The 20684-nt window shown below is 46.0% G+C and overlaps 1 protein-coding gene across 1 annotated transcript in view; it reads left to right on the top strand.

Moving 5' to 3' along the window:
* The window catches only part of fkbp6 (FKBP prolyl isomerase 6), a 50535-nt gene that overhangs the window by 21818 nt on the left and 8033 nt on the right, over positions 1-20684 (top strand). The window contains exons 6-8 of the mRNA XM_068010198.1: positions 1112-1309; positions 2655-2764; positions 4906-4991. Of these exons, the coding sequence (XP_067866299.1) occupies positions 1112-1309; positions 2655-2764; positions 4906-4990 (393 nt within the window). The 3' untranslated portion in view covers position 4991. The remainder of the gene's footprint in view (positions 1-1111; positions 1310-2654; positions 2765-4905; positions 4992-20684) is intronic.

The raw sequence follows: 20684 nt of genomic DNA on the forward strand, positions 1-20684 counted from the left end.
TACAGTCCGGTCTGTTACCTCATGTCTTCTCCCCTCATTTGTCACACCTTAAACATTAACCTGTGTTCTCTCTTCAAAGCTGCTGACCTATATGTTTCTGGGAGTTTCTAATTTCCTTCCCTTGAATGTAATCCTCAGTCATAGTTCGTGTCAGTATTCGAGCAATGTTTACATCGTGAGATTTAAAATTTCCAACTTGTGCCCTCTGTTTCATCCAGCCCCCCACATAATGTACTATTGCTGCTCCCTCATGTTGATTGGATATGGCCTGCACCCCATGCCCTGTCCAGCACGGGTTTTCAGTAAGCATTGTTATGAGCAGACAGGTACCAGCTCTTCTGGTCCTACCCCCTATGTGGGTCCCTGTGATCACTGATCAGTGTCCACACTAAAGGCCTGCTCATGTCACAAGAAAAAAACGCAACCCGACCCGAACCTGACAGAACCACATCGGACCCGCGCCCGACCCGACCACCGGAATGTTTATCTTACCTTCCGACTCTACCTTCTGACTCCCAATCTGCAGGAAGCTGCAGCATGAGCGTGATGTCATCATAGAGTCGCTCACTGAGCAAACTCAGAATTTCCCTCCTTGACGTCCCAGACTTCCAGCTCAAGTAGGCTTTTCAACTTTTGACACCTACCAGCAGAGCAAAATGCAGTACTTACTTTGTGTGTCCAACCCTGACCCGAGCCCAAAAGCCAGACCCGGAAGAGCGACCTGGCCCTGACACTTCGTCGGGTTCAGGTCGGGTAGCAGGCCTTTAATCCACACCCCTCGCAGGGGTCCAGAATACCACTTGAATTTCCAAACTCTGTTCTCGGTGAGACTCCCCAGTGAGAGTGCAAAGGTGGAAAATTATGCTTCAAGCTTTTTATTTGAATTCCTGCCAGGTAACTCGAGCTGGATATCTATCTCTCTTTTTTTTTCATTAATAAATTTGTCTATCTCATTATCTCCTTCAAGGTCCTCTGTCCATAGAGTTGTATCCATCGCAAAGTGGATGAAAATTTCTACAATTCATCTCCATAATCTGATCTTAAACAGCATTGTCAGAGTTGCCCCAATTACCCCCAGCACATTGTCCTCATTCTCAGTATTTCTCCTTAGGCTCTGTCGGTGTTTGCTCGTCGCCAGGAAGCTGATGAGGAGCAAAAGCAGAAAATTCAGTCTTCCAAATTGTTGCTGTACCTGAACCTATCAATAGTCAGTCTGAAGCTGAATGCACCAGACCGTGCATTGGTTTATGGGGAGAGAGCTCTACAGATTGAAAGCAAGAGCCCCAAAGCACTGTTCAGGTGTGGCCAGGTGAGTGGACATAAACACACACAAACCACATGGTTTCCTGCAAAGTAAGCTGCCATTTTATTTTTACTGGTGCGGAACAGAACCATTTCTTGCATTAAACACGCAATGCTGGAAGTACTTCCCTAGTCCGGGGGCCATTTCTGGTATTCAGATCCATTAAGCATTGGCCCCACATCAATGCATCCGTGTCCTTCAGATGATGGGGCATTAGAATTGTACACATTCGACAGTCCATCATGGATATTCGAGAGAATGGAGCAACTCTGGTTGCCCAGGGAGATGCCCTCCATTTTTAGGCCTGGTTGAAAATGTTGGAAGAAGTGGAGGGGTTTCCCCCAGACTGCAGCAAGGGCTGGAGTGCATGTATGTTTCAAAGAATTTTTGGTGACCCAAATGACTCATCACCAAGGCCACTTTGAAAATCCTTAGCAAAGCTTACAGGGGGCCCTGGGAGTGAACTTTAAGAGCCTGCTTGGTAGGTGTGATACCTGCCGAGATCCACCTCAAAAGGGAAATGTCAACTTCTTTTTTAGCTTATGCTGGATATGCTTGCATCCAAAAAATGGAGACCATTTAAGATTGAAGTTTTGCAAGTTAAATGACCAGATATATTCAAGTCTTTGATCTGAGTCGGAGTTTCAGCTCCCCCGGTGACTCAGTTGATGAATGTACCGTTTAGTGCATTACAGACCAAGAACGCCCCAGCTTCGATTCTTGGGTTGTGCTGAGTTAGCTGGAATTTAACAATTTGCCTTGCAGGATTCATTATATTTCCTGCTCCTGATCCAGTGATTCCTGTTGGGGACTATACATAGGAATTTCTGGACAAAAAAAGCCCAAGGTTCATCTCGTTTGCCTTCTACCATCCCAGTAGTCACATGATGCAATCATAATGAAGTTATTGACTCATTATAGAAACTAAGCTCTTTCAAATTAATCTTTCAGACATGTGAGGAAAACCCCAGTGATGGAGAGTTTTGGGAACCATAGGCCCAAAGTCACTTGCTCTTCCCAAATGATCTATGAACATCTGAATTGGGTTGAGCTGAGACGTCCCTTATGATGTAGTTTACCAGTCCTCGCTAACTAGGCTCACATGAAGAGTGGCTGCTTGGTTGAGGTGCACGTAGTCGGCACCTTCAGAAGAACACTGTGAATATAGAGAGAGTTGCACATTCTTCCACCAGTTCAGGAGTGAGATTGTCTTGTGAATTTGTTGTTTCCCAAATGGCTTCTCACGAGTTGTGAGCAAATTGCTGCACGGGTGCCTAATCTGAGAGAAACGGTGTATAGTAGTCTTTCTCGCAGTTAACCAAGCTTCCTTTGTGGTGCCACCCTGTGCCAGGCCTGCATACTGATGCTGGAGTATGACAAAGCCAAGGGTTTCCTGCTGAGGGCACAGAAACTGGAGCCATTCAACCCTGATGTCAACAGTGCCCTGGTGAAGCTGGACAGGTGAGCAGAGTCTGACCTCGTGAACCCTGGGAGTTGCAGGTGGCAATGCATGATATCTGTGCTCACCTGATGGGCTGTTTTATGGGAAACTAATTTGCATGTTTGAGATAACGGGACCTTACAAATGATGAGGCCATTTTCTGACTGTGCCCTTGGGGTGAGAGCATGGCTTTTCAGCCACGTGAGGAAGACACAACCAGAAAATGGCCCCGATAATCAAACTGACCAGGAGGGAACAATGCACAATTTTTATTTCTTACTCTGCTTCTCTCTCCACTGATGCTGCCAGCCCAGTATTTTCAGCACTTTGTTTTTATTTCAGATTTCCAGCATCCACAGTATATTGCTTTTATTTTATTTCTTATTGCTGTTATTTTAAATTCATTGCATTATGAGCTTTCCCACGGCAGTAAGGTGTTCTCCCAGTCAGCCTCTGAACTCCAGACGGGGGGGTGGGGGTGGACCTACTGGGACTGCAGGACGGTTAGTGTGTCCAGTGCAATATTTCAGGGTAAATTCATAAGATATTTCATATTTAAATGGGCAAGTCATGGATTTAAAAAATGTGAATGCCAGAAGGCAGAAAGCTCTCGAGTGTCTGGGAATGAGAAAACGCTTGTACTGGAACCCATCAATGGGAAGTTCAGTCTTCTGTGCTTTTGGAAGTTCATATGCTGGAGGAGCCAGCAGCTGGTAAGCTGGCACAATCTTGCAAAATGCTAATTTTAAGTGATTTAGTATCACCATTGCTGAACTGTGCTCCGAACGAACATGTGGGGAGTGATGTGCAATTTATCCTTGCAGTTCTGTGATTCTGTCACTAGGTGGTGGTGGTGAGCTTTGACATAAGAGTCAGGAATATAGGGTTGGATTTTACAGCGCCCCCCCCCCACCCCCACCCCCCCCCCTGGCGTCAGAGGTCGTAGACAACGGGGGGGTTGGAAAATGCTCCGGTAGAGGCCTGCAACGGGCCTGGATGCCAGGAAGGCCCGTTCTCACATCGCCAGTGGTGGTGTGGCCTTGTGGCAGCCGCCCCCCCCCACCCCCGACCATTCGGCGACGGGGCCCCCATTTAAATATTTAAATGTATTTAAATAAATGAATTGATGACCTACCCTCTCCCGCTGTCTGTTTGGGAGTGATATTGCTGCCGGTGGACGGCACTCCAATGCCTTCGGAACTCCATCCGGGGATCTGAGGCGTAACACTGGTTAGGAGGGGGGAGCAGGTAAATGTTTCAGTGCAGCAGGGACAGGAGCAGGGTCAAATTCATCTGATTTGGTGTCGGGGATGGTGCGAAGGGGTAAAGTTCATAGTTTATGAACTGGGGGGTGGGTGGGGAGGAAGGTCAGGTGCACAAGGTAAGTATTTTGGTGGGGGGAGGGAAGAGAGCAGGAATGAATTGTATGGTTATTGGGGGTTGGGGGGGAAAGAGAGGCTAGAAACATTAATTTTGTTGAATCCATTTTAATTAACTATGTCTTTAAATATTTAAATGAGATGGAAGGGCTCTAAGCCCTTTAAAAGCGGCATTGGTGCCTGCGCAGTGGTGCCTGATGCCAATACCAGGGGCAGACCACCCACCCCTTCCACATCATTGGGGGGCGGGGGGGGCGGAGTGGGGGGGGGGGCGGTCCGCCCCGGCTATTTAAATGAGCCACTGCGCTGAATATCGCAGCGTCTCCATGATAATGTGCAGACCGCCATTTTTGATCGGCGGTGAGCATATAAAATTCAGCCCATAGAGTGTAGAAGGTGCCTTTTGTGTGCAGTGTTTCTGTTCACACCACTTTTAAAAACTTGTTTGAAATACCTAAATTGTCGAGGACCACTTTGAAGTGCCAGCATACTGTGACGAGTGGGGCATGGGTATCATTCTTTACAATCTGTTCTGGACTTTTTACTGCTACAGAGAGTACAGAGACTGGGGAAATCACTAGATGTGTTGACCCACTGGTATGCAGCAGGTAATGCCAGGGTGGCATTGCTTTTAAAGAAAAAAGCATGGGAATGGGCTTGGAATTTTATGTTTTGGAGAGGTGGCAGCATCAGGGGAGGGAGAATATTCATTAAGTGATGCACTGAGTGTGGAACTTGTAGCTGGTGAATTTTTCTATTTGTTGGGTTTCCCTTCCTCCTAGCTGCTATCGAGAGTGGAACCTGAAGGAGAAGGAGATGTGTAGCAGGATGTTTGCTGCCTGGGAGCCTGCAGTAGTGAAAGACTAAGGTGAGTCGCTGTTGACCTGTTTCCTGTGTGGATGTGCAGATCCTTAGTCATTTAGAGCAGGCACTGTGCTTCATTTAGTGAGGCATGAAGGGTTTATTAAACTGCTTCTGGTGGGAAGGAGTTTTATTGCCAGTTTTCTCCTCTGAAGGTGCCGAGTGTTGCAATTTTACAGTCATCTGTGGCTCTTCTCAAGTGATCTTTGGGTTATAGCATGCGAGTAATTTGAGACATGACATGTGGGAAGTGTAGAGTGCTTCGCAGGAGAGGTGACTTTGAACCTCTGATTGCCAAAGCTCCCTACCACTGTAGTGTAGTTGCTCGACCCTCTTCAGCACTGCAGCAAGTACAGGAGGAAGGTCAAACTTTTATACAAGTTAATGTGTTCAAGTGAGGGATATTGATGTCGAGCATTCTCCAGTCAAGGAAAGCTCCCTCTGCTGTGTTCAAAGATGTTTCATAAATCCTGAAAGAGGCACCCCCCTAGCTAATGTGAGTCCAATTTCACACCCTAGCCATTTAGATGTAATACTGGTGGGTACAAGTCTGTCAATGTACAATATTAGGGTGCAGTACTGGTGGCTACAGGGTTGTCACTGGTGGTGACAGGGTTTTTAGGTAAATTAAGAGTGGTGGACACTAAGAGTATTTTGTTTCTTTTTCTTCATCTAAATTATATTAATACTAACAAACTAAATGTAGGAGCAACACTCTGATATCACAAAAACTGGGCACACGTAGATCTGAAACTGAGGTCCCTTTTCAGTTGGACATTTATTCATATCTGGAGAGTGGATCCTGCAGAAGTATTTTATCTTGTGAAACAGTTTCTGCAAGACATCAAAAATGGAAAATTAATTTCTGAGCAATTTCTTTGGAAGCGGCTGTGAAGTTTTCTTTTTCTTTCCCTGAGGTCTGTCAGTTTTCTATTAAACAGGGTACCACAAACATTTCCAAAATGAATACTTCAGTTTCAAAAACAAAATCGAGAGATGATGAGTGCTGGCTGATGTAACATAAGCCACGGGGTCAACAGAATGCTCACCTGTGGTCCTTAAATTCTGACATTCATTGACTGTCCCATGTGTGAACGGGATCTGATGTACTCTCTTGTCACTATGCCTGTGAGGTTAGTTGCATAGCTGTAGCATTAGACACTGGATGGCTGTTTCACTTCCCTTTAGTGACAGGGTCTCGCAAGTTCAGAGTGGGTCACTGAACACAGAGTTGTGGCAGTTTTCTTGGAGAGAGGGGAATAATCTGCACCCTTACTGCTCTGCTTCCAATCATGGACTCTACCCACTCATTTAATCTGTCAAGGCAAAGTTCTATTTAAATACTCAGTGTACTCAGAGTAATCAAGCACAACTCCAGAATATTCAGCTATCCTCACGTGCCCGCTGTACAGCTCTGGCCCATTACCCTTCACATGGAGCATTCTGTTTGCCTCTTTCCCTCCCCACCCTTCCCCAAGTCTAATAATGACCATCTTGTTCCATGGTATATCTGATTCCGCCTTCGCCCATTGCAATAATATGAATCTTATTCCTATTCAAATCTCTCCCCATCCCCTGTTTTAATTAGTTTGTAATCTGTTCCTCACATCCACTGCTCCGTGTGAGGGGCAAAGGTTTTTCGAATGTCTTGCCTCTCTTGAGACTCGTTTAGCTTTAAATTTGTCCCCAAGTTCTGCATCCACAGCTGGTGGCCCAACACCAGCCCCTGTTGATCTCCACTAGTCACTGAACCCCTGCAGACAGATCACTTTCCATTTATCACCACCTTCCACTTCCTATTCCAGCTGCCTTTACAGTCCAGCTATACAGCAGTTTAATATATCAATAATTCCACAAGCTGTAGCTCATCTTTAACCGTCAGATGAGAGGCAGCTTTATACCTGCCACAGTGTTCCCGGACAGCCATTGCCTGAATAGCCCCCCACCGTCTGCCTCCTGGCACCAGTTGCTAGCACTGCATCAGCTGTGTCACGTGATAATCCTCTCACCAGCATTGTGTTTGTGCTGGCCAGCTCTGGTGGATTCAACAAGCCCAGTTTTGTGTAAAGTGATAGTTTTGGATAGAGTGCAAAGTGTGTTTCTGCCACTGACTGCACTGCATGCATGCTGCCTCTGGGGCCTTAACACTAATCGTCATCTCACCTTTTGTGAATTTTCTAATTACTTACAGGAGTGCTTAAGAAAAATAGCTGCACTGTGTATCCTTTGCTCAGGCTGAAGAGGGTGACTAGAAGCCAAGATATATGTTGAGGCCATTTGGGGAAAATAAAAGGGTTAGTTAAACCAGAGGGCTCTGTCCCTTTTATCTTAAATGTTGTTTTTTTAAGTCGTCAGCCTTGGCTCAGTGGTACCACATCACCTCTGAGTCAGAAGGCCGTAGGTTCTAGCCCCACTTCAGAGACTTGAGAACATATTGCAGCCTGAAGTGTCAGCCTAGACTGAAGGATTGCTGCACTGTCTAGTATGCCAGCGAGTGAGACAATAAGCTGAGGCCCTGTCTTACCCCTTGGGTGGATGTAAAAGATCCCATGGCATTATTTGAAGAAGAGTGGGGAAGTTCTCTCTGGTGTCCTGGCCAATAATTATCCCCCCACTGTTTTCACTTTCTTATTTTCCTAAAATACTTTCTGATCATTATCACATTGCTATTTGTGAGACCTTGCTGTGTGTTATTTGGCTGCTGCATTTCTCTACGTTACAACAGTGACTTCACTTCACAAGTACTTCATTGACTGTAAAGTGCTTTAGGGCATTCTGAGGTCATGAAAAGTACTGTATAAATGCATGCTCTCTTTATTTATTCTGTGAATGTGCATTATGCTGGCAAGGCTGCATTTATTGCCCATCCCTAGTTGCCCTGAAAAAGTGATGGGCTGCCTGCTTGAACAGCGGCAACCTTTGTGGAGATGGTGCTCCCACAATGGTTTGAGATAGGTAATTGATGAAGGAATGGTGATATATGCCCAGGTCAGGATGGTGTGCGTCTTATGGAGTTCCCACATTTCTGCCACTGCCCTTCCAGGTGGCAAAGGTCACGGGAGGGAGATGCTGTTGAAATAAACTTGGTGAGTCATTGCGTGCATCCTATGACTACATACTGTAGGCATGGTGCACGGGGAGAATATTGAGTCCCTTTTTTTTTTATTTGCTCATTGGAGGTGAGGGTTGCTGGCAAGGCTAACATTTATTGCCCTCCCTAATAACCCATGCGAAGGCGGTGGTGAGCCACCTTCTTGAACCACTGCAGTCCATGGTGTTGGTACACCCAACAGTGTTTGATACAACTGAGTGACTTAGTAGGCTATTTCAGAGGGCAGGTCAGAGTCAAAGCACTTTGCTGTGGGTCTGGAGTCACCTGTAGGCCAAACCGGGAAAGGACAGTAGATTTCCTACTCATCAAAGTCATGAGTGAACCAGATGGACTTTTATGACAATCCTGTAGTTTCATGGTCACCATTAATGTTACCAGCTTTTTTTTATTCCAGATTTATTTACTTTATTTAATTGAAATTAAATTCCATCAGCTGCTGTGGTGGGATTTGAACTCGTGTCTCCCTCCCAACTGTATACCACTTTGCTGCCCACTCTAGTGGGTCTGTCCTGGTGAGACAGGACATACCTGGGGATGGTGAAGGTGGGACATTGTAAAGTATGAATTGGCGAATATGACTATGTCATGCTATTGCTTGACTAGTCTCTGGGACTGCTCTCCCAATTTTGGTACAAGCCCCCAGATGTTAGTAAGGAGGAATTTGCAAGGTCTGGTTTTATTCAAAATTCAACTTTTCTGTAGTAGTTGATACAGCTGAGTGGCTTATTAGGCCATTTCAGAGGGCAGTTAAGAGTTAATCATGTCACTGTGGGTCTGGAGTGGCCTGCAAGCCAGTCCAGGTAAGGAAGGCAGATTTCCTTCCCTGAAAGACGTTAGTGAATCAGATGGATTGTTAATGACAATCCAATAGTTTCTTCATATTACTGAGACTAGCTTTTCATTCCAGATTTTTTAATTGAATTTGAATTCCCCCAGTTGCCATGGTGGGATTTGAACTCATGACTTTCGAACATTATTCAGGGTGTCTGGAATACTAGTCCAGGGATGTTACCACAATGCTAAGGTCCCACCACCCCCCTCCCCCCAATAAAGCAAACTGAAGCTTCATGACTGTTGTTGTGGCTGTGCATCCTGGTGTATAGAGAGCAGTCTAGCTGCTGATGTAAGCCTGGTAGCCAGTGAGGAAGGTTTGAGAGATCAAGGTGAGCCCCTTATTGCAAAGTAACCAGCCTCTGCCTTGATCTTGTAGTTATGGTGTTGATATGGCTGGTCCAATTCAACAGCTGCCACTTGTCTGTCTGAGCCTGGATGTTATCCAGCTCCTGTTATAGGCTGGGATGGGCTGCTTCATTATCGGAGAAATTGTGAATGGAGCTGAACATTGGGATGGTCAGTGAGTAGTGCACTCCTGACCTCATGGCAGAGGGAAGGTCATTGATGAAATGGCTGAGGATGTTTCCTTCATCGTCTCACCTCCCATAAAAGGAAAACATTGATCTGTTTCACCCTCCCCTTAGAGGTGTAGTGCTCTAGATTTATTCCCAAGGCTAATCGGGAGACGGGGGTGTTCAGCCAGATTCTGACTCCAGATTGTTATCTGCTGACTCCTGCGGCAAAATGCACGTGAGATTATTGGATGACAATTGGATTGGACCCATCCCTCTTGCCATCAATGATGGACACTTATTACCTGGTGTGAACATGAGTAGTGCCCATTGCAGCAAGTTACCAATGAGTTACTGGAACTAACCTTTCAACAAGAGAGTAGAGGAATGAAGGCCTGCAGTTAGGTTGGAAAGCCACTTTTTTGAGGTAGTTCCATCCTTCTTGCTTGAATTTTTCCAGCTTCCATATTTAGATTCGTCGAATCCCATCTCCCTATGATTTTAAGAGGTTCTTCATTAGCTTTGATTTCATGGTAAACCTTTGGTAATGAGCTTAGGATAATGAACAGAAATCCTTCTGTTAAGTATTATAGCTACTGCAATTAAGCTGTGCCTCTCAGGACCCATGTGTTATCTCTCAGCAATAGGCTGTTGTAGCATTCTAGGTTTACACTACCAAACGTTATGGAATAAAACATGAATAAGTGAACGAATAGCAGCAATCTAATATTTATATATGTTACATTAATTCCTTGGAAGGAAGGTGTGAAAAGGTCGCAATCCCAATAATAAATTGGTATTCCTTTCACATTTTATGTACACTGATTCTTTTCTTGTATAAGACTCTTGCTGCTGAGTCAGCTGCTGAGTAAGGTTGTGGGTTTAAGTTCTACTCCATGATTTGAGCACAAAAACCAGAAAGCTGATCCTCCGGTGCAGTAATGAGGGAGTGCTGCACTGTCTGAGGTGCCATCTTCTAGACGAGAATTAAACAAATTCCACAGCACCCTGTCAAAGAAGAATAAGGGAGTGAACCCCAGTATCCCTCAATCAACATCACGATTATCTAACCATTGTCACATTGCTGTTTGTGGGAGCTTGCTGTGTGCCTACTAGCTGCCACCCCTTTCCTCCATTACAACAGTGACTACACGTCAAAAGTACTTCTTTGGCTGGAAAGTGCTTTGGGACATCCTGTGGTCATGAAAGGCGCTATATAAATGCAAGTCCTTTCTTTTCTTTAAATTTCTCTCCACTACAGCACTAATCGGACCTAACTCTTGAACGTTGCAAGCAGATTCTCTCAATGTGTGTATTCCCACAACAGTTGTGCATTTGAATGACTAACAGCTGGATTCAAACTTAACTGGCTGTCACATGCATAACTGATCAATTCGCATAATGTAGTTTTGTTTGGGAGAAGTTTGGTTCCTTCCCTCAGGCCTACAGTTCAAAGGCTAGCTTGAACTGTCCTTGTAACATTTGAATCAATTTGGGCCAAGACATGGAACTTAACTGCAGCTGGCTTTCAAACTTGTGTAGTTTGGATTTAAAGGGGCAGCCACCAAAGCCAAAACTAATACTTCATTTTATTTGACAACCAAATTAGAAAACAACTCAAGTTGCCAAACGGGTAAACCTCTGATCAAAGGGGTTTGGGCAAATTAGCTGCCATGGGGAACTCCAAGATGCTTCTCATGTCTTGGATAACCATATGTGCAGAAAGTGTCGTCAGTCGCATCAGCTTGAGCTCCGGGTTTTGGAACTTGAGCAGCAGCTGGTGTCACTGCTGTGCATCCGTGAGGTTGAGAGTTTCGTAGATAGCACGTTTATTAATGTGGTCACCCCACAGCTTAAGAGTATGCAGGGATAGAGGGAATGAGTGACTGCCAGGCAGCCAGGAAGAAACAAGCAGGTAGTACAGGAGTCCCCTGAGTACATCTCACTCTCCAGTAGGTATACTGAGGAAAGTGATGATTCATCTGGGGGGTGCAGCCAGAGCATCATGGGTGGATTGACTGTACAAGGGCATTCAGGGGAGCAGGGGATGGTGGGGGGAGGAAGTGAACATCCAGCAATCGTGGTCAACATTGGTACCAACGACTTGGGTAGGAAGAGGGATGTAGTCCTGCAGTCATAGTTTAGTGAGCTAGGTAAGAAATTAGCAAGCAGGACCTCAAAAGTAGTAATCTCTGGATTACTCCCAGTACCACGCACAAGTGAGTATAGAAATAGGGTAGTGCAGATGAATGTATGGCTGGAAAGATGATGCAGGAGGGATTCCTGGGACAGTGGGACCAGTTCTGGAGAAGTTGGGACCTGTACAGGCCAGATGGGTTGCACCTGAACAGAGCTGGGACAAAATATCCTTGAGGGGCGATTTACTAGTGCTGTTGGGGAGGGTTTAAACTAACTTGGTAGGGGTATGGGAACCAGAAGATAATACAGGAGACGAGCACCAAAGTGCACAGAGAATTGGAAGAGACAGATGGCACTAGAGTAGTGTTACGACCAGGTGAGAAAGCGGTCTAGGGATTCCCTCTCCGCCTTTGCCTGGTTTAACCGTAACCGGGTTTAATTTTAAAAACACCGTGTTTTTAGCTCCTCCTCAGTGAATCCTTGTTCACTGTTCTCCAATTGTAAGTCAAAGAAATCAATCAGACAGGTTTTCTTAGATTTAAACAAGAAAGGTGGAGGTTTATTAACCTTAAACTCTAATTTGGTTAACAAGTACACAACGCAGCCATGCTAGCATGCGTACGCAATAAACACACGCAGATGGAGACAGAAAAAGTAGAAAGAATAAAGCTGAAAAGTTTGAGGCAATAGCTGGGTGTATTTGCAGTCCTTTGAGTTCAGTGTGGGATCTTTAGTTGTTGGTAAGTCTTGCTGTTCATTGGGGCCCAGTGCACGCTTTAACTTGTTTCGATGTAACAGTCTTTTCTCTCTCGAGGTTTGAGCAACATCAGTGGGTCTGGAGACTTGTGAGAAAGTGAGAGAGAGCCAGCCAGGAGAGAGGCTCTCTTGTTCCAGGTTCAGTTGCAATCTGCAGTCTCTGTCTTCAAACTGTCCTGTGAGCACAATTCAAAACTCCAAGTTGGTCAGCAGATTAGTCATGTGACTAACCCCTTATTTGGGAACAACCACTTCTGCGGTTTGTGGATTTTAAAGTTCTCGGTGGGTGGGGGGGAGGGGTGTAGTGCTGTCTCTTACACCAACAAGTTGTGGATCACCATTGTCCAGACCAATCTCAGTTCATTGAATCAGTGAGCATTCCCATTATCTTTTCCTAGGCTACTGTCTCTTAGTATGCAAATGCTTTCCAGCTACTGCTGATCTCTTTAAACAAGTCATCTCTTCACTCCAGCAACAATTTAAAATTAATGTTCATGTGACAAAATTAATATGCTTCATTCTTGGCAGGTGGGGTCTTCATGACAGTAGGAAATAGCAAAGTATTGGGTGGAGTCAGTGAGTGTGTTAGACAGTACTAGAGTAGGGAGTAGTCCCATATTGGATGGGAGTGGACTGAGATAGACTACCAGTAATGCAAAGACTGGATTACAATGCATGTGTGTAAACGCACTGTGTAATGAATAAAGTTGGTGAGCTACAAGTGCGAACAGCTGTATGGGAATATGATATAGTGGCAATAACGGAAGCATGGCTTAAAAATGACTAGGACTGGGCGCTTAATATACAAGGATATAAGTGTGCAGAATAGATAGAGAAGGAGAAGAGGGAGATGGGTTGGCAATCCTGATTAGGGAAGACATTGCAGTGCTGGAAAGGGATGTTCTTGAAGGGGCAAGGACAGAATTCATTTGGTTAGAGTTGAGGGGCAAAAAGGGTATGATCATGCTACCAGGGACAGAGGGTATATATGCTTAGATGCACAGGGTAAGGCTAACATACTTAATTACTACTTTTGTATCTATGTTCACTAAGGAAATGGAGGCTGACAAAATATTGGTAGAAGCAGAGAGAGTAGAGGCAATGGATAGGATAAAAATTGAGAGGGAGAAGGTACTAAAAAGGCTGGCCTTGCTTAGGGATGATAAGTCACCTGGTCTAGATGGCTTGCTGAAGGAAGTGGGGATGGAGATAGTGGAAGGGCTTTCCATAATCTTCCAATCTTCCCTGGATATGGAAGAGGTGCCAGAGGATTGGAGAATGGCAAATGTGACGCCCTTATTCAACAAAGTGTAAGGACAGTCCTAACAACTACAGGATGGTTTAACATGAGTGGTTGGTAAGGTTTTAGAAACAATAATCAGGGAAAATTTCAACAAACACTTAGAGAGGTTCAAGTTAATTACGAATAGCCAACATGATTTTAAAAGGCATATCATACTTGACTAATCTAATTGAATTCTTTGACGTAACGAAAGGTTGATTAAGGGAATGTGGTGAATGTTTAAGTGGATTTTAAGAAAGCATTTGATAAGCTGCCACATAAAAGACTGGTTAACAAAGCTGAGACTCCGGAATAGGAGGGTCAGTGTCCAATTGGATAAAAAGTTGGCTTGAGAACAGAAACCAGCGAGTTGTAGTAAATGGTTGCTTTTCAGACTGGAGGATGGTAGACAGTGGTATTCCCCAAGGGTCAGAGGTGAGACCACTGCTTTGTTTTGTTCTATATAAATGACTTGGATCTTGGAATACAGAGTAGAATCTCAAAAATTTGCTGACAGTACCAAACTTGGAGATGTGGTAAACAGTGAGGATGATATGAAGCGCCTGCAACAGGACATAGATAAGCTAGCAGAATGGGCAGAGAGGTAGTAGATGGAATTTAATACTGACAAGTATGAGGTTCTAAAGTGTTTAGGAACAGAGGGACCTGGAGGTGCATGTGCATCGATCTTTGAATGTGGCAGGACACACAGAGACTGGTTAGTAAAGCATATGGTATCTTGGGCTTTATAAGTAGAGACATTGAGTACAAAGCAAGGAAGTTATGCTAAATCGGTACAAAGCTCTGGTTAGGCCCCAACTGCAGCACTGTGTCCAGTTCTGGTCACCACACTTCAGGAAGGATGTGAGGGCCAGTGAAAGGGTGCAGAGGAGATTTACCAGAATGGTTCCAGGGATGGAGGATTTTAGATACAAGGGTAAGTTGAAAAAGCTGCGTTGTTTCTTAGAAGCAAGGGGATTGAGAGGAGAGTTAATAGAAGTGTGCAAGATTATGACAGGCTTAGATAAGTTAGACAAGGAATGTTGAAGGTAGATGGTGTGCCGATTAAATGGGTTGCTTTGTCCTGGATGGTGTCTAGCTTCCTGCGTGTTGCTGGGGCTGCACTCATCCAGGAAAGTGGAGAATATTCCATCATACTCCTGATTTCTGCTTTGTAGATGGTGGGCAGGCTCTGGGGAGTCAGGAGGTGAGTTACTCGCCTCAGGATTCCTAGCCTCTGACCTGCTCTTGTAGCCACGGTATTTATATGGTTACTCCAGTTCAGTTTCTGGTCAATGGTAGCCCCTAGGATGTTGATAGTGGGGGATTCAGCGATGGTAATGCCGTTGAATGTCAAGGGGAGATGGTTAGATTCTCTCTTGTTGGAGATGGTCATTGCCTGGCACTTGTGTGGCGCGAATGTTACTTGCCACTTATCAGCCCAAGCTTGGATATTGTCCAAGTCTTGCTGCATTTCTACACGGACTGCTTCAGTATCTGAGGAGTCGCGAATGGTGCTGAATTGTGCAATCATCAGCGAACATCCACACTTCTGACCTTATGATTGAAGGAAGGTCATTGATGAAGCAGCTGAAGATGGTTGGACCTAGGACACTATCCTGAGGAACTCCTGCAGTGATGTCCTGGAGCTCAGATGATTGACCTCCAACAACCACAACCGTCTTCCTTTGCGCTAGGTATGACTCCAACCAGCAGAGGGCTTTCCCCCGATTCCCATTGACCTCCGTTTTGCTAGGGCTCCTTGATGCTATACTCGGTCAAATGCTGCCTTGATGTCGAGGGCAGTCACTCTCACTTCACCTTGAGTCCAGCTCTTTTGTCCATGTTTGAACCAAGGCTGTAATGAGGTCAGGAGCTGAGTGGCCCTGGCGGAACCCAAACTGAGCATCACTGAGCAGGTTATTGCTAAGCAAGTGCTGCTTGATGGCACTGTGGATGACACCTTCCATCACTTTACTGATGATTGAGAGTAGGCTGATGGGGCGGTAATTGGCTGGGTTGGACTTGTCCTGCTTTTTGTGTACAGGACATACCTGGGCAATTTTCCACATTGCAGTGTAGATGTACTGGAACAGCTTGGCTAGGGGCGCAGCAGTTCTGGAGCACAGGTCTTCAGTACTATTGCCGGAATATTGTCAGGGCCCATAGCTTTTGCGGTATCCAGTGTCTTCAGTCGTTTCTTGACATCACGCAGTGTGAATCGAATTGGCTGAAGTCTGGCATCTGTGATGCTGGGGACTTCAGGAGGAGGCAGAGATGGATCATCAACTCGGCACTTCTGGCTGAAGATTGTTGCAAATGCTTCAGCCTTATCTTTTGCACTGATGTGCTGGTCTTCCCCCATCATTGAGGATGGGGATATTTGTGGAGCCACCTCCTCCAATTAGTTGTTTAATTGTCCACCACCATTCACGGCTGGATGTGGCAGGACTGCAGAGCTTAGATCTGATCCGTTGGTTATGGGATCGCTTAGCTCTGTCTATCACATGCTGCTTACGCAGTTTGGCATGCAAGTAGTCCCGGGTTGTAGCTTCACCAGGTTGACACCTCATTTTGAGGTATGCCTGGTGCTGCTCCTGGCATGCCCTCCTGCACTCTTCATTGAACCAAGATTGGTCTCCTGGCTTGATGGTAATGGTAAAGTGGGGGATATGCCGGGCCATGAGGTTACAGATTGTGGTTGAGTACAATTCTGCTGCTGCTGATGGCCCACAGAGCCTCATGGATGCCCAGTTTTGCATTGCTAGATCTGTTCGAAATCTATCCCATTTAGCACGGTGATAGTGCCACACAACACGATGGACGGTATCCTCAATGTGAAGGCGGGACTTCGTCTCCACAAGTACTGTGCAGTGGTCACTCCTACCAATACTGTCATGGACAGATGCATCTGCGGCAGGCAGATTGATGAGGACGAGGTCAAGTATGTCTTTCCCTCTTGGTTCTCCCACCACCTGCCGCAGACCCAGTCTAGCAGCTATGTCCTTTAGGACTCGGCCAGCTCGGTCAGTGGTGGTGCTACTGAGCCACTCTTGGTGATGGACATTGAAGTCCCCCACCCAGAGTACATTATGTGCCCTTGCCACCCTCAGTGCTTCCTCCAAGTGGTGTTCAACATGGTGGAGTACTGAGTCATTAGCTGAGGGAGGGTGGTAGGTGGTAATCAGTAGGAGGTTACCTTGCCCATGTTTGACCTGATGCCATGAGAATTCATAGGGTCCAGAGTTGATGTTGAGGACTCCAAGGGCAAATCCCTCCCTACTGTATACCACTGTGCCACCACCTCTGGTGGGTCTGTCCTGCCAGTGAGACAGGACAAACCCGGGGATGGTGATGACAGTGTCTGGGACATTGTCTGTCAGGTATGATTCCGTGAGTATGACTATGTCAGGCTGTTGCTTGACTAGTCTGTGGGACAGCTCTCCCAACTTTGGCACAAGCCCCCAGATATTAGTAAGGAGGACTTTGCAGGGTCGACAGGGCTGGGTGTGCCGTTGTCGTTTCCGGTGCCTAGGTCGATGCCTGGTGGTCCATCCGGTTTCATGCCTTTTTATAGACTTTGTAGCGGTTAGGTACAACTGAGTGGCTTGCTGGGCCATTTCAGAGAGCATGTAAGAGTCAACCACATTGCTGTGGGTCTGGAGTCACATGTAGGCCAGACCAGGTAAGGACAGCAGATTTCCTTCCCTAAAGGACATTAGTGAACCAGATGGGTTTTTACAACACTCGACAATGGTTTCATGGCCATCATTAGACTAGCTTTTTAATTCCAGATTTATTAATTAAGTTCAAATTCCACCTTCTGCTGTGGTGGGATTCGAACCCATGTCCCCAGAGAAATACTCTGGGTTACTAGTCCAGCGATAATACCACTACGCCACCGCCTACCCTGTCTTTTAAGTCTTTTATTATAAATTCCCATTAACTAAATAGTACTTTGTGAGTAGCTGATAACCCAAATTGCTAAGAAAGGTACTTTCTTATTAAAACACTTGAAAAATATCTCACTTATATGTTACAGTCCTTTTTGGTGAAATCGTTGTGGTTTAAAGTCCCAAAATCCTAGCTGCAGTGGGTTGGATCTCCCAAACCTTTCTCAAAGTCACTGTCGTCTTTGCTCACTTTTCTGAGCACTTTCGACCTGGACGTCCGTGAATAAGGTGACCCTGGTGATCTTGTTGGCCTTCTCTGCCAACTTCAACTTTCAAAACAGGTTCAAGTCTTCGCAGCGTTTTGTTGTATATCTTCTGAGGGCAGGTGCCACCCCCCTCCTCCACTGGGCCCCCCCCACCCCACCACCAGCCGCCCCCCCCCACCTCGCCACCAGCCGCCCCCCCCTTCCACTGAGCTGTCCCGCACACCCCTCTCTCTTCTCCCCCACCCTCTCTCTTCACCCCCGCCCCCCCCCTTCTCCTTCTCCTCATCCCCCATCTCCTCCTTCCCCTCTCTCAAGGCTGCCACCACTAGTTGTCTTCCTTTCTTGCAGCTTGTCTACCTTCAGAAAATCTGTTAAATTTATCTGGAATCGAAAGTCAGTAGCCCATTGTCCTTTTCCAATCTGCAAAGTCCACAAGTCTTGCTTCAGCAGAGCCACCCAGGCCTGTCCGTTGTTTCCAGCTGCCATGCATATTTACATTTCAGAATCACTGACTCCGTGTTTATGACCTGAAAGGGAGGGTAAAACCCATTGTTCTTCAGGTGTTATACCCCTGCCCTCTCTCTTTCAAAAAAAAGTCTTTAATCTGTGTTCTTTGTTGTCCTGGTAACCATGATTCCTGCCTTGTGTTTAAGCAGAATGTATGTGAGCTCACCTGACTTCTTAAACTTTTTAAAAATCACAATTTTTAAAACCTAATCATGTTGAAGTCCAGCGTTCATAACAGCTGTGACCTATGTAACTCCTACCAATGCTGTCATGGACAGATGCATCTGCAACAGGTAGATTGGTGAGGGCGAGGTCAAGCAGGTTTTTCCTCTTTGGTTCCCTCACCACCTGTCGCAGGCACAGTCTGGCACACATGTCTTTCAGCACTTGGCCAGCTTGGTCAATAGTAGTGCTCCCAAGCCACTCCTGGTGATGGGCATTGAAGTCCCCTTCGCTGCGTACATTCTGTGTCCTTGCTACCCTCCGTGCTTCTTCCAAGTGCTGTTCATGGAAGAGCACTGATTGATCATCTGAGAGGTGGCAATCAGCAGAAGGTTTCCTTAGCCATATTTGACTGATAACATGAAACTTCAGGGGATCAGGCATCAATATTGAGGACTTCCAGGGCACCTTCATCCCGACTATATACCCCTCTGCCTATGGTAGGTCTGATCTGCCAGTGGGACAGGACCCACCCAGGGATGGTGATGGAGGAGTCTGGGACATTGGCTGTAATGTATGATTCTGAGTATGACTGTCAGGCTGTTTGGCTAGTCTGTGCAGCAGTTCTCCCAATTTTGGCACATGTCACCAGATGTTAGTAAGGTGGACTATGCAGGGTTGACTGGGCAGTGTTTGCTGTTGTCATTTCTGGTGCCGAGGTCAGTGGCAGGTGGTCTATTCAATTTTATTCATTTTTGACTTTTCTGTAATGGTTTGGTGCAACTGAGTGGTTTGCTAGGCCATTTCAGAGTCAATTACATTGCTGTGGGTCTGGAGTCGCATGTAGGCCAGACCAGGTATGGATCGCAGATTTCCGGTAGTTTCATGGTCACCATTACAGAGACTAACTTTTAATTCCAGATTTATTAATTAATTGAATTTTCAAATTTCAGCAACTTCTATAGTAGGATTCGCAGAATTGTTAAACTGGAGAAGGAGGCCATTCAGCCTGTCGTATCTGCACCGGCTCTCCGAATCTACAATTCACCTATTGCCATTCCCCCACCTTTTCACTGTAACCCCGCACATTGTTCCTTTTCAGATAACAGTCTAATTCCCTTTTGAATGCCTCAATTGAACCTGCCTCCACTACACCTTCTGGCAGCGCATTCCAGACCTTAACCACTCGCTGCTTGGAAAGGTTTTTCCTCATGTTGCTTTTGCTTCTGTTACGCATTACTTTAAATCTGTGCCCCCTCGTTCTCGATCCTTTCACGAGCGGGAATAGTTTCTCCCGATCTACTCTGTCCAAATCCCTCATGATTTTGAATACCTCTATCAAATCACCTCTCCAGAGCATTAGTCTGGGCCTCTGGACTACTAGTCCAGTAACATTGCCACTATACTTCGATTCACTCTGCGTGATATCAAGAAACGACTGAAGGCACTGGGTACTGCAAAGGCTATGGGCCCTGACAATATTCCGGCAATAGTACTGAAGACCTGTGCTCCAGAACTTGCCGCGCCCCTAGCCAAGCTGTTCCAGTATAGCTACAACACTGGCATCTACCCTGCAATGTGGAAAATTGCCCAGGTATGTCCTGCACACAAAAAGCAGGACAAGTCCAACCTGGCAAATTACTGCCCCATCAGCCTACTCTCAATCATCAGTAGAGTGATGGAAGGTGTCATCAATAGTGCCATCAAGTGGCACTTGCTTAGCAATAACCTGCTCAGTGATGCTCAGTTTGGGTTCTGCCAGGGCCACTCAGCTCCTGACCTCATTACAGTCTTGGTTCAAACATGGACAAAAGAGCTGAACTCAAGGTGAAGTGAGAGTGACTGCCCTTGACATCAAGGCAGCATTTTTCCGAGTATGGCATCAAGGAGCCCTAGCAAAACTGGGGTCAATGGGAATCAGGGGGAAAACCCTCTGCTGGTTGGAGTCATACCGAGCGCAGAGGAAGATGGTTGTGGTTGTTGGAGGTCAATCATCTGAGCTCCAGGACATCACTGCAGGAGTTCCTCAGGGTAGTGTCCTAGACCCAACCATCTTCAGCTGCTTCATCAATGACCTTCCTTCAATCATAAGGTCAGAAGTAGGGATGTTTGCGGATGATTGCACAATGTTCAGCACCATTCGTGACTCCTCAGATACTGAAGCAGTCTGTGTAGAAATGCAGCAAGACCTGGATAATATCCAGGCTTGGGCTGATAATTGGCAAATAACATTCGCG

This window comes from Heterodontus francisci, chromosome 30 (genome assembly GCF_036365525.1).
Source record: "Heterodontus francisci isolate sHetFra1 chromosome 30, sHetFra1.hap1, whole genome shotgun sequence".
Taxonomy (NCBI): Eukaryota; Metazoa; Chordata; class Chondrichthyes; order Heterodontiformes; family Heterodontidae; genus Heterodontus; species Heterodontus francisci.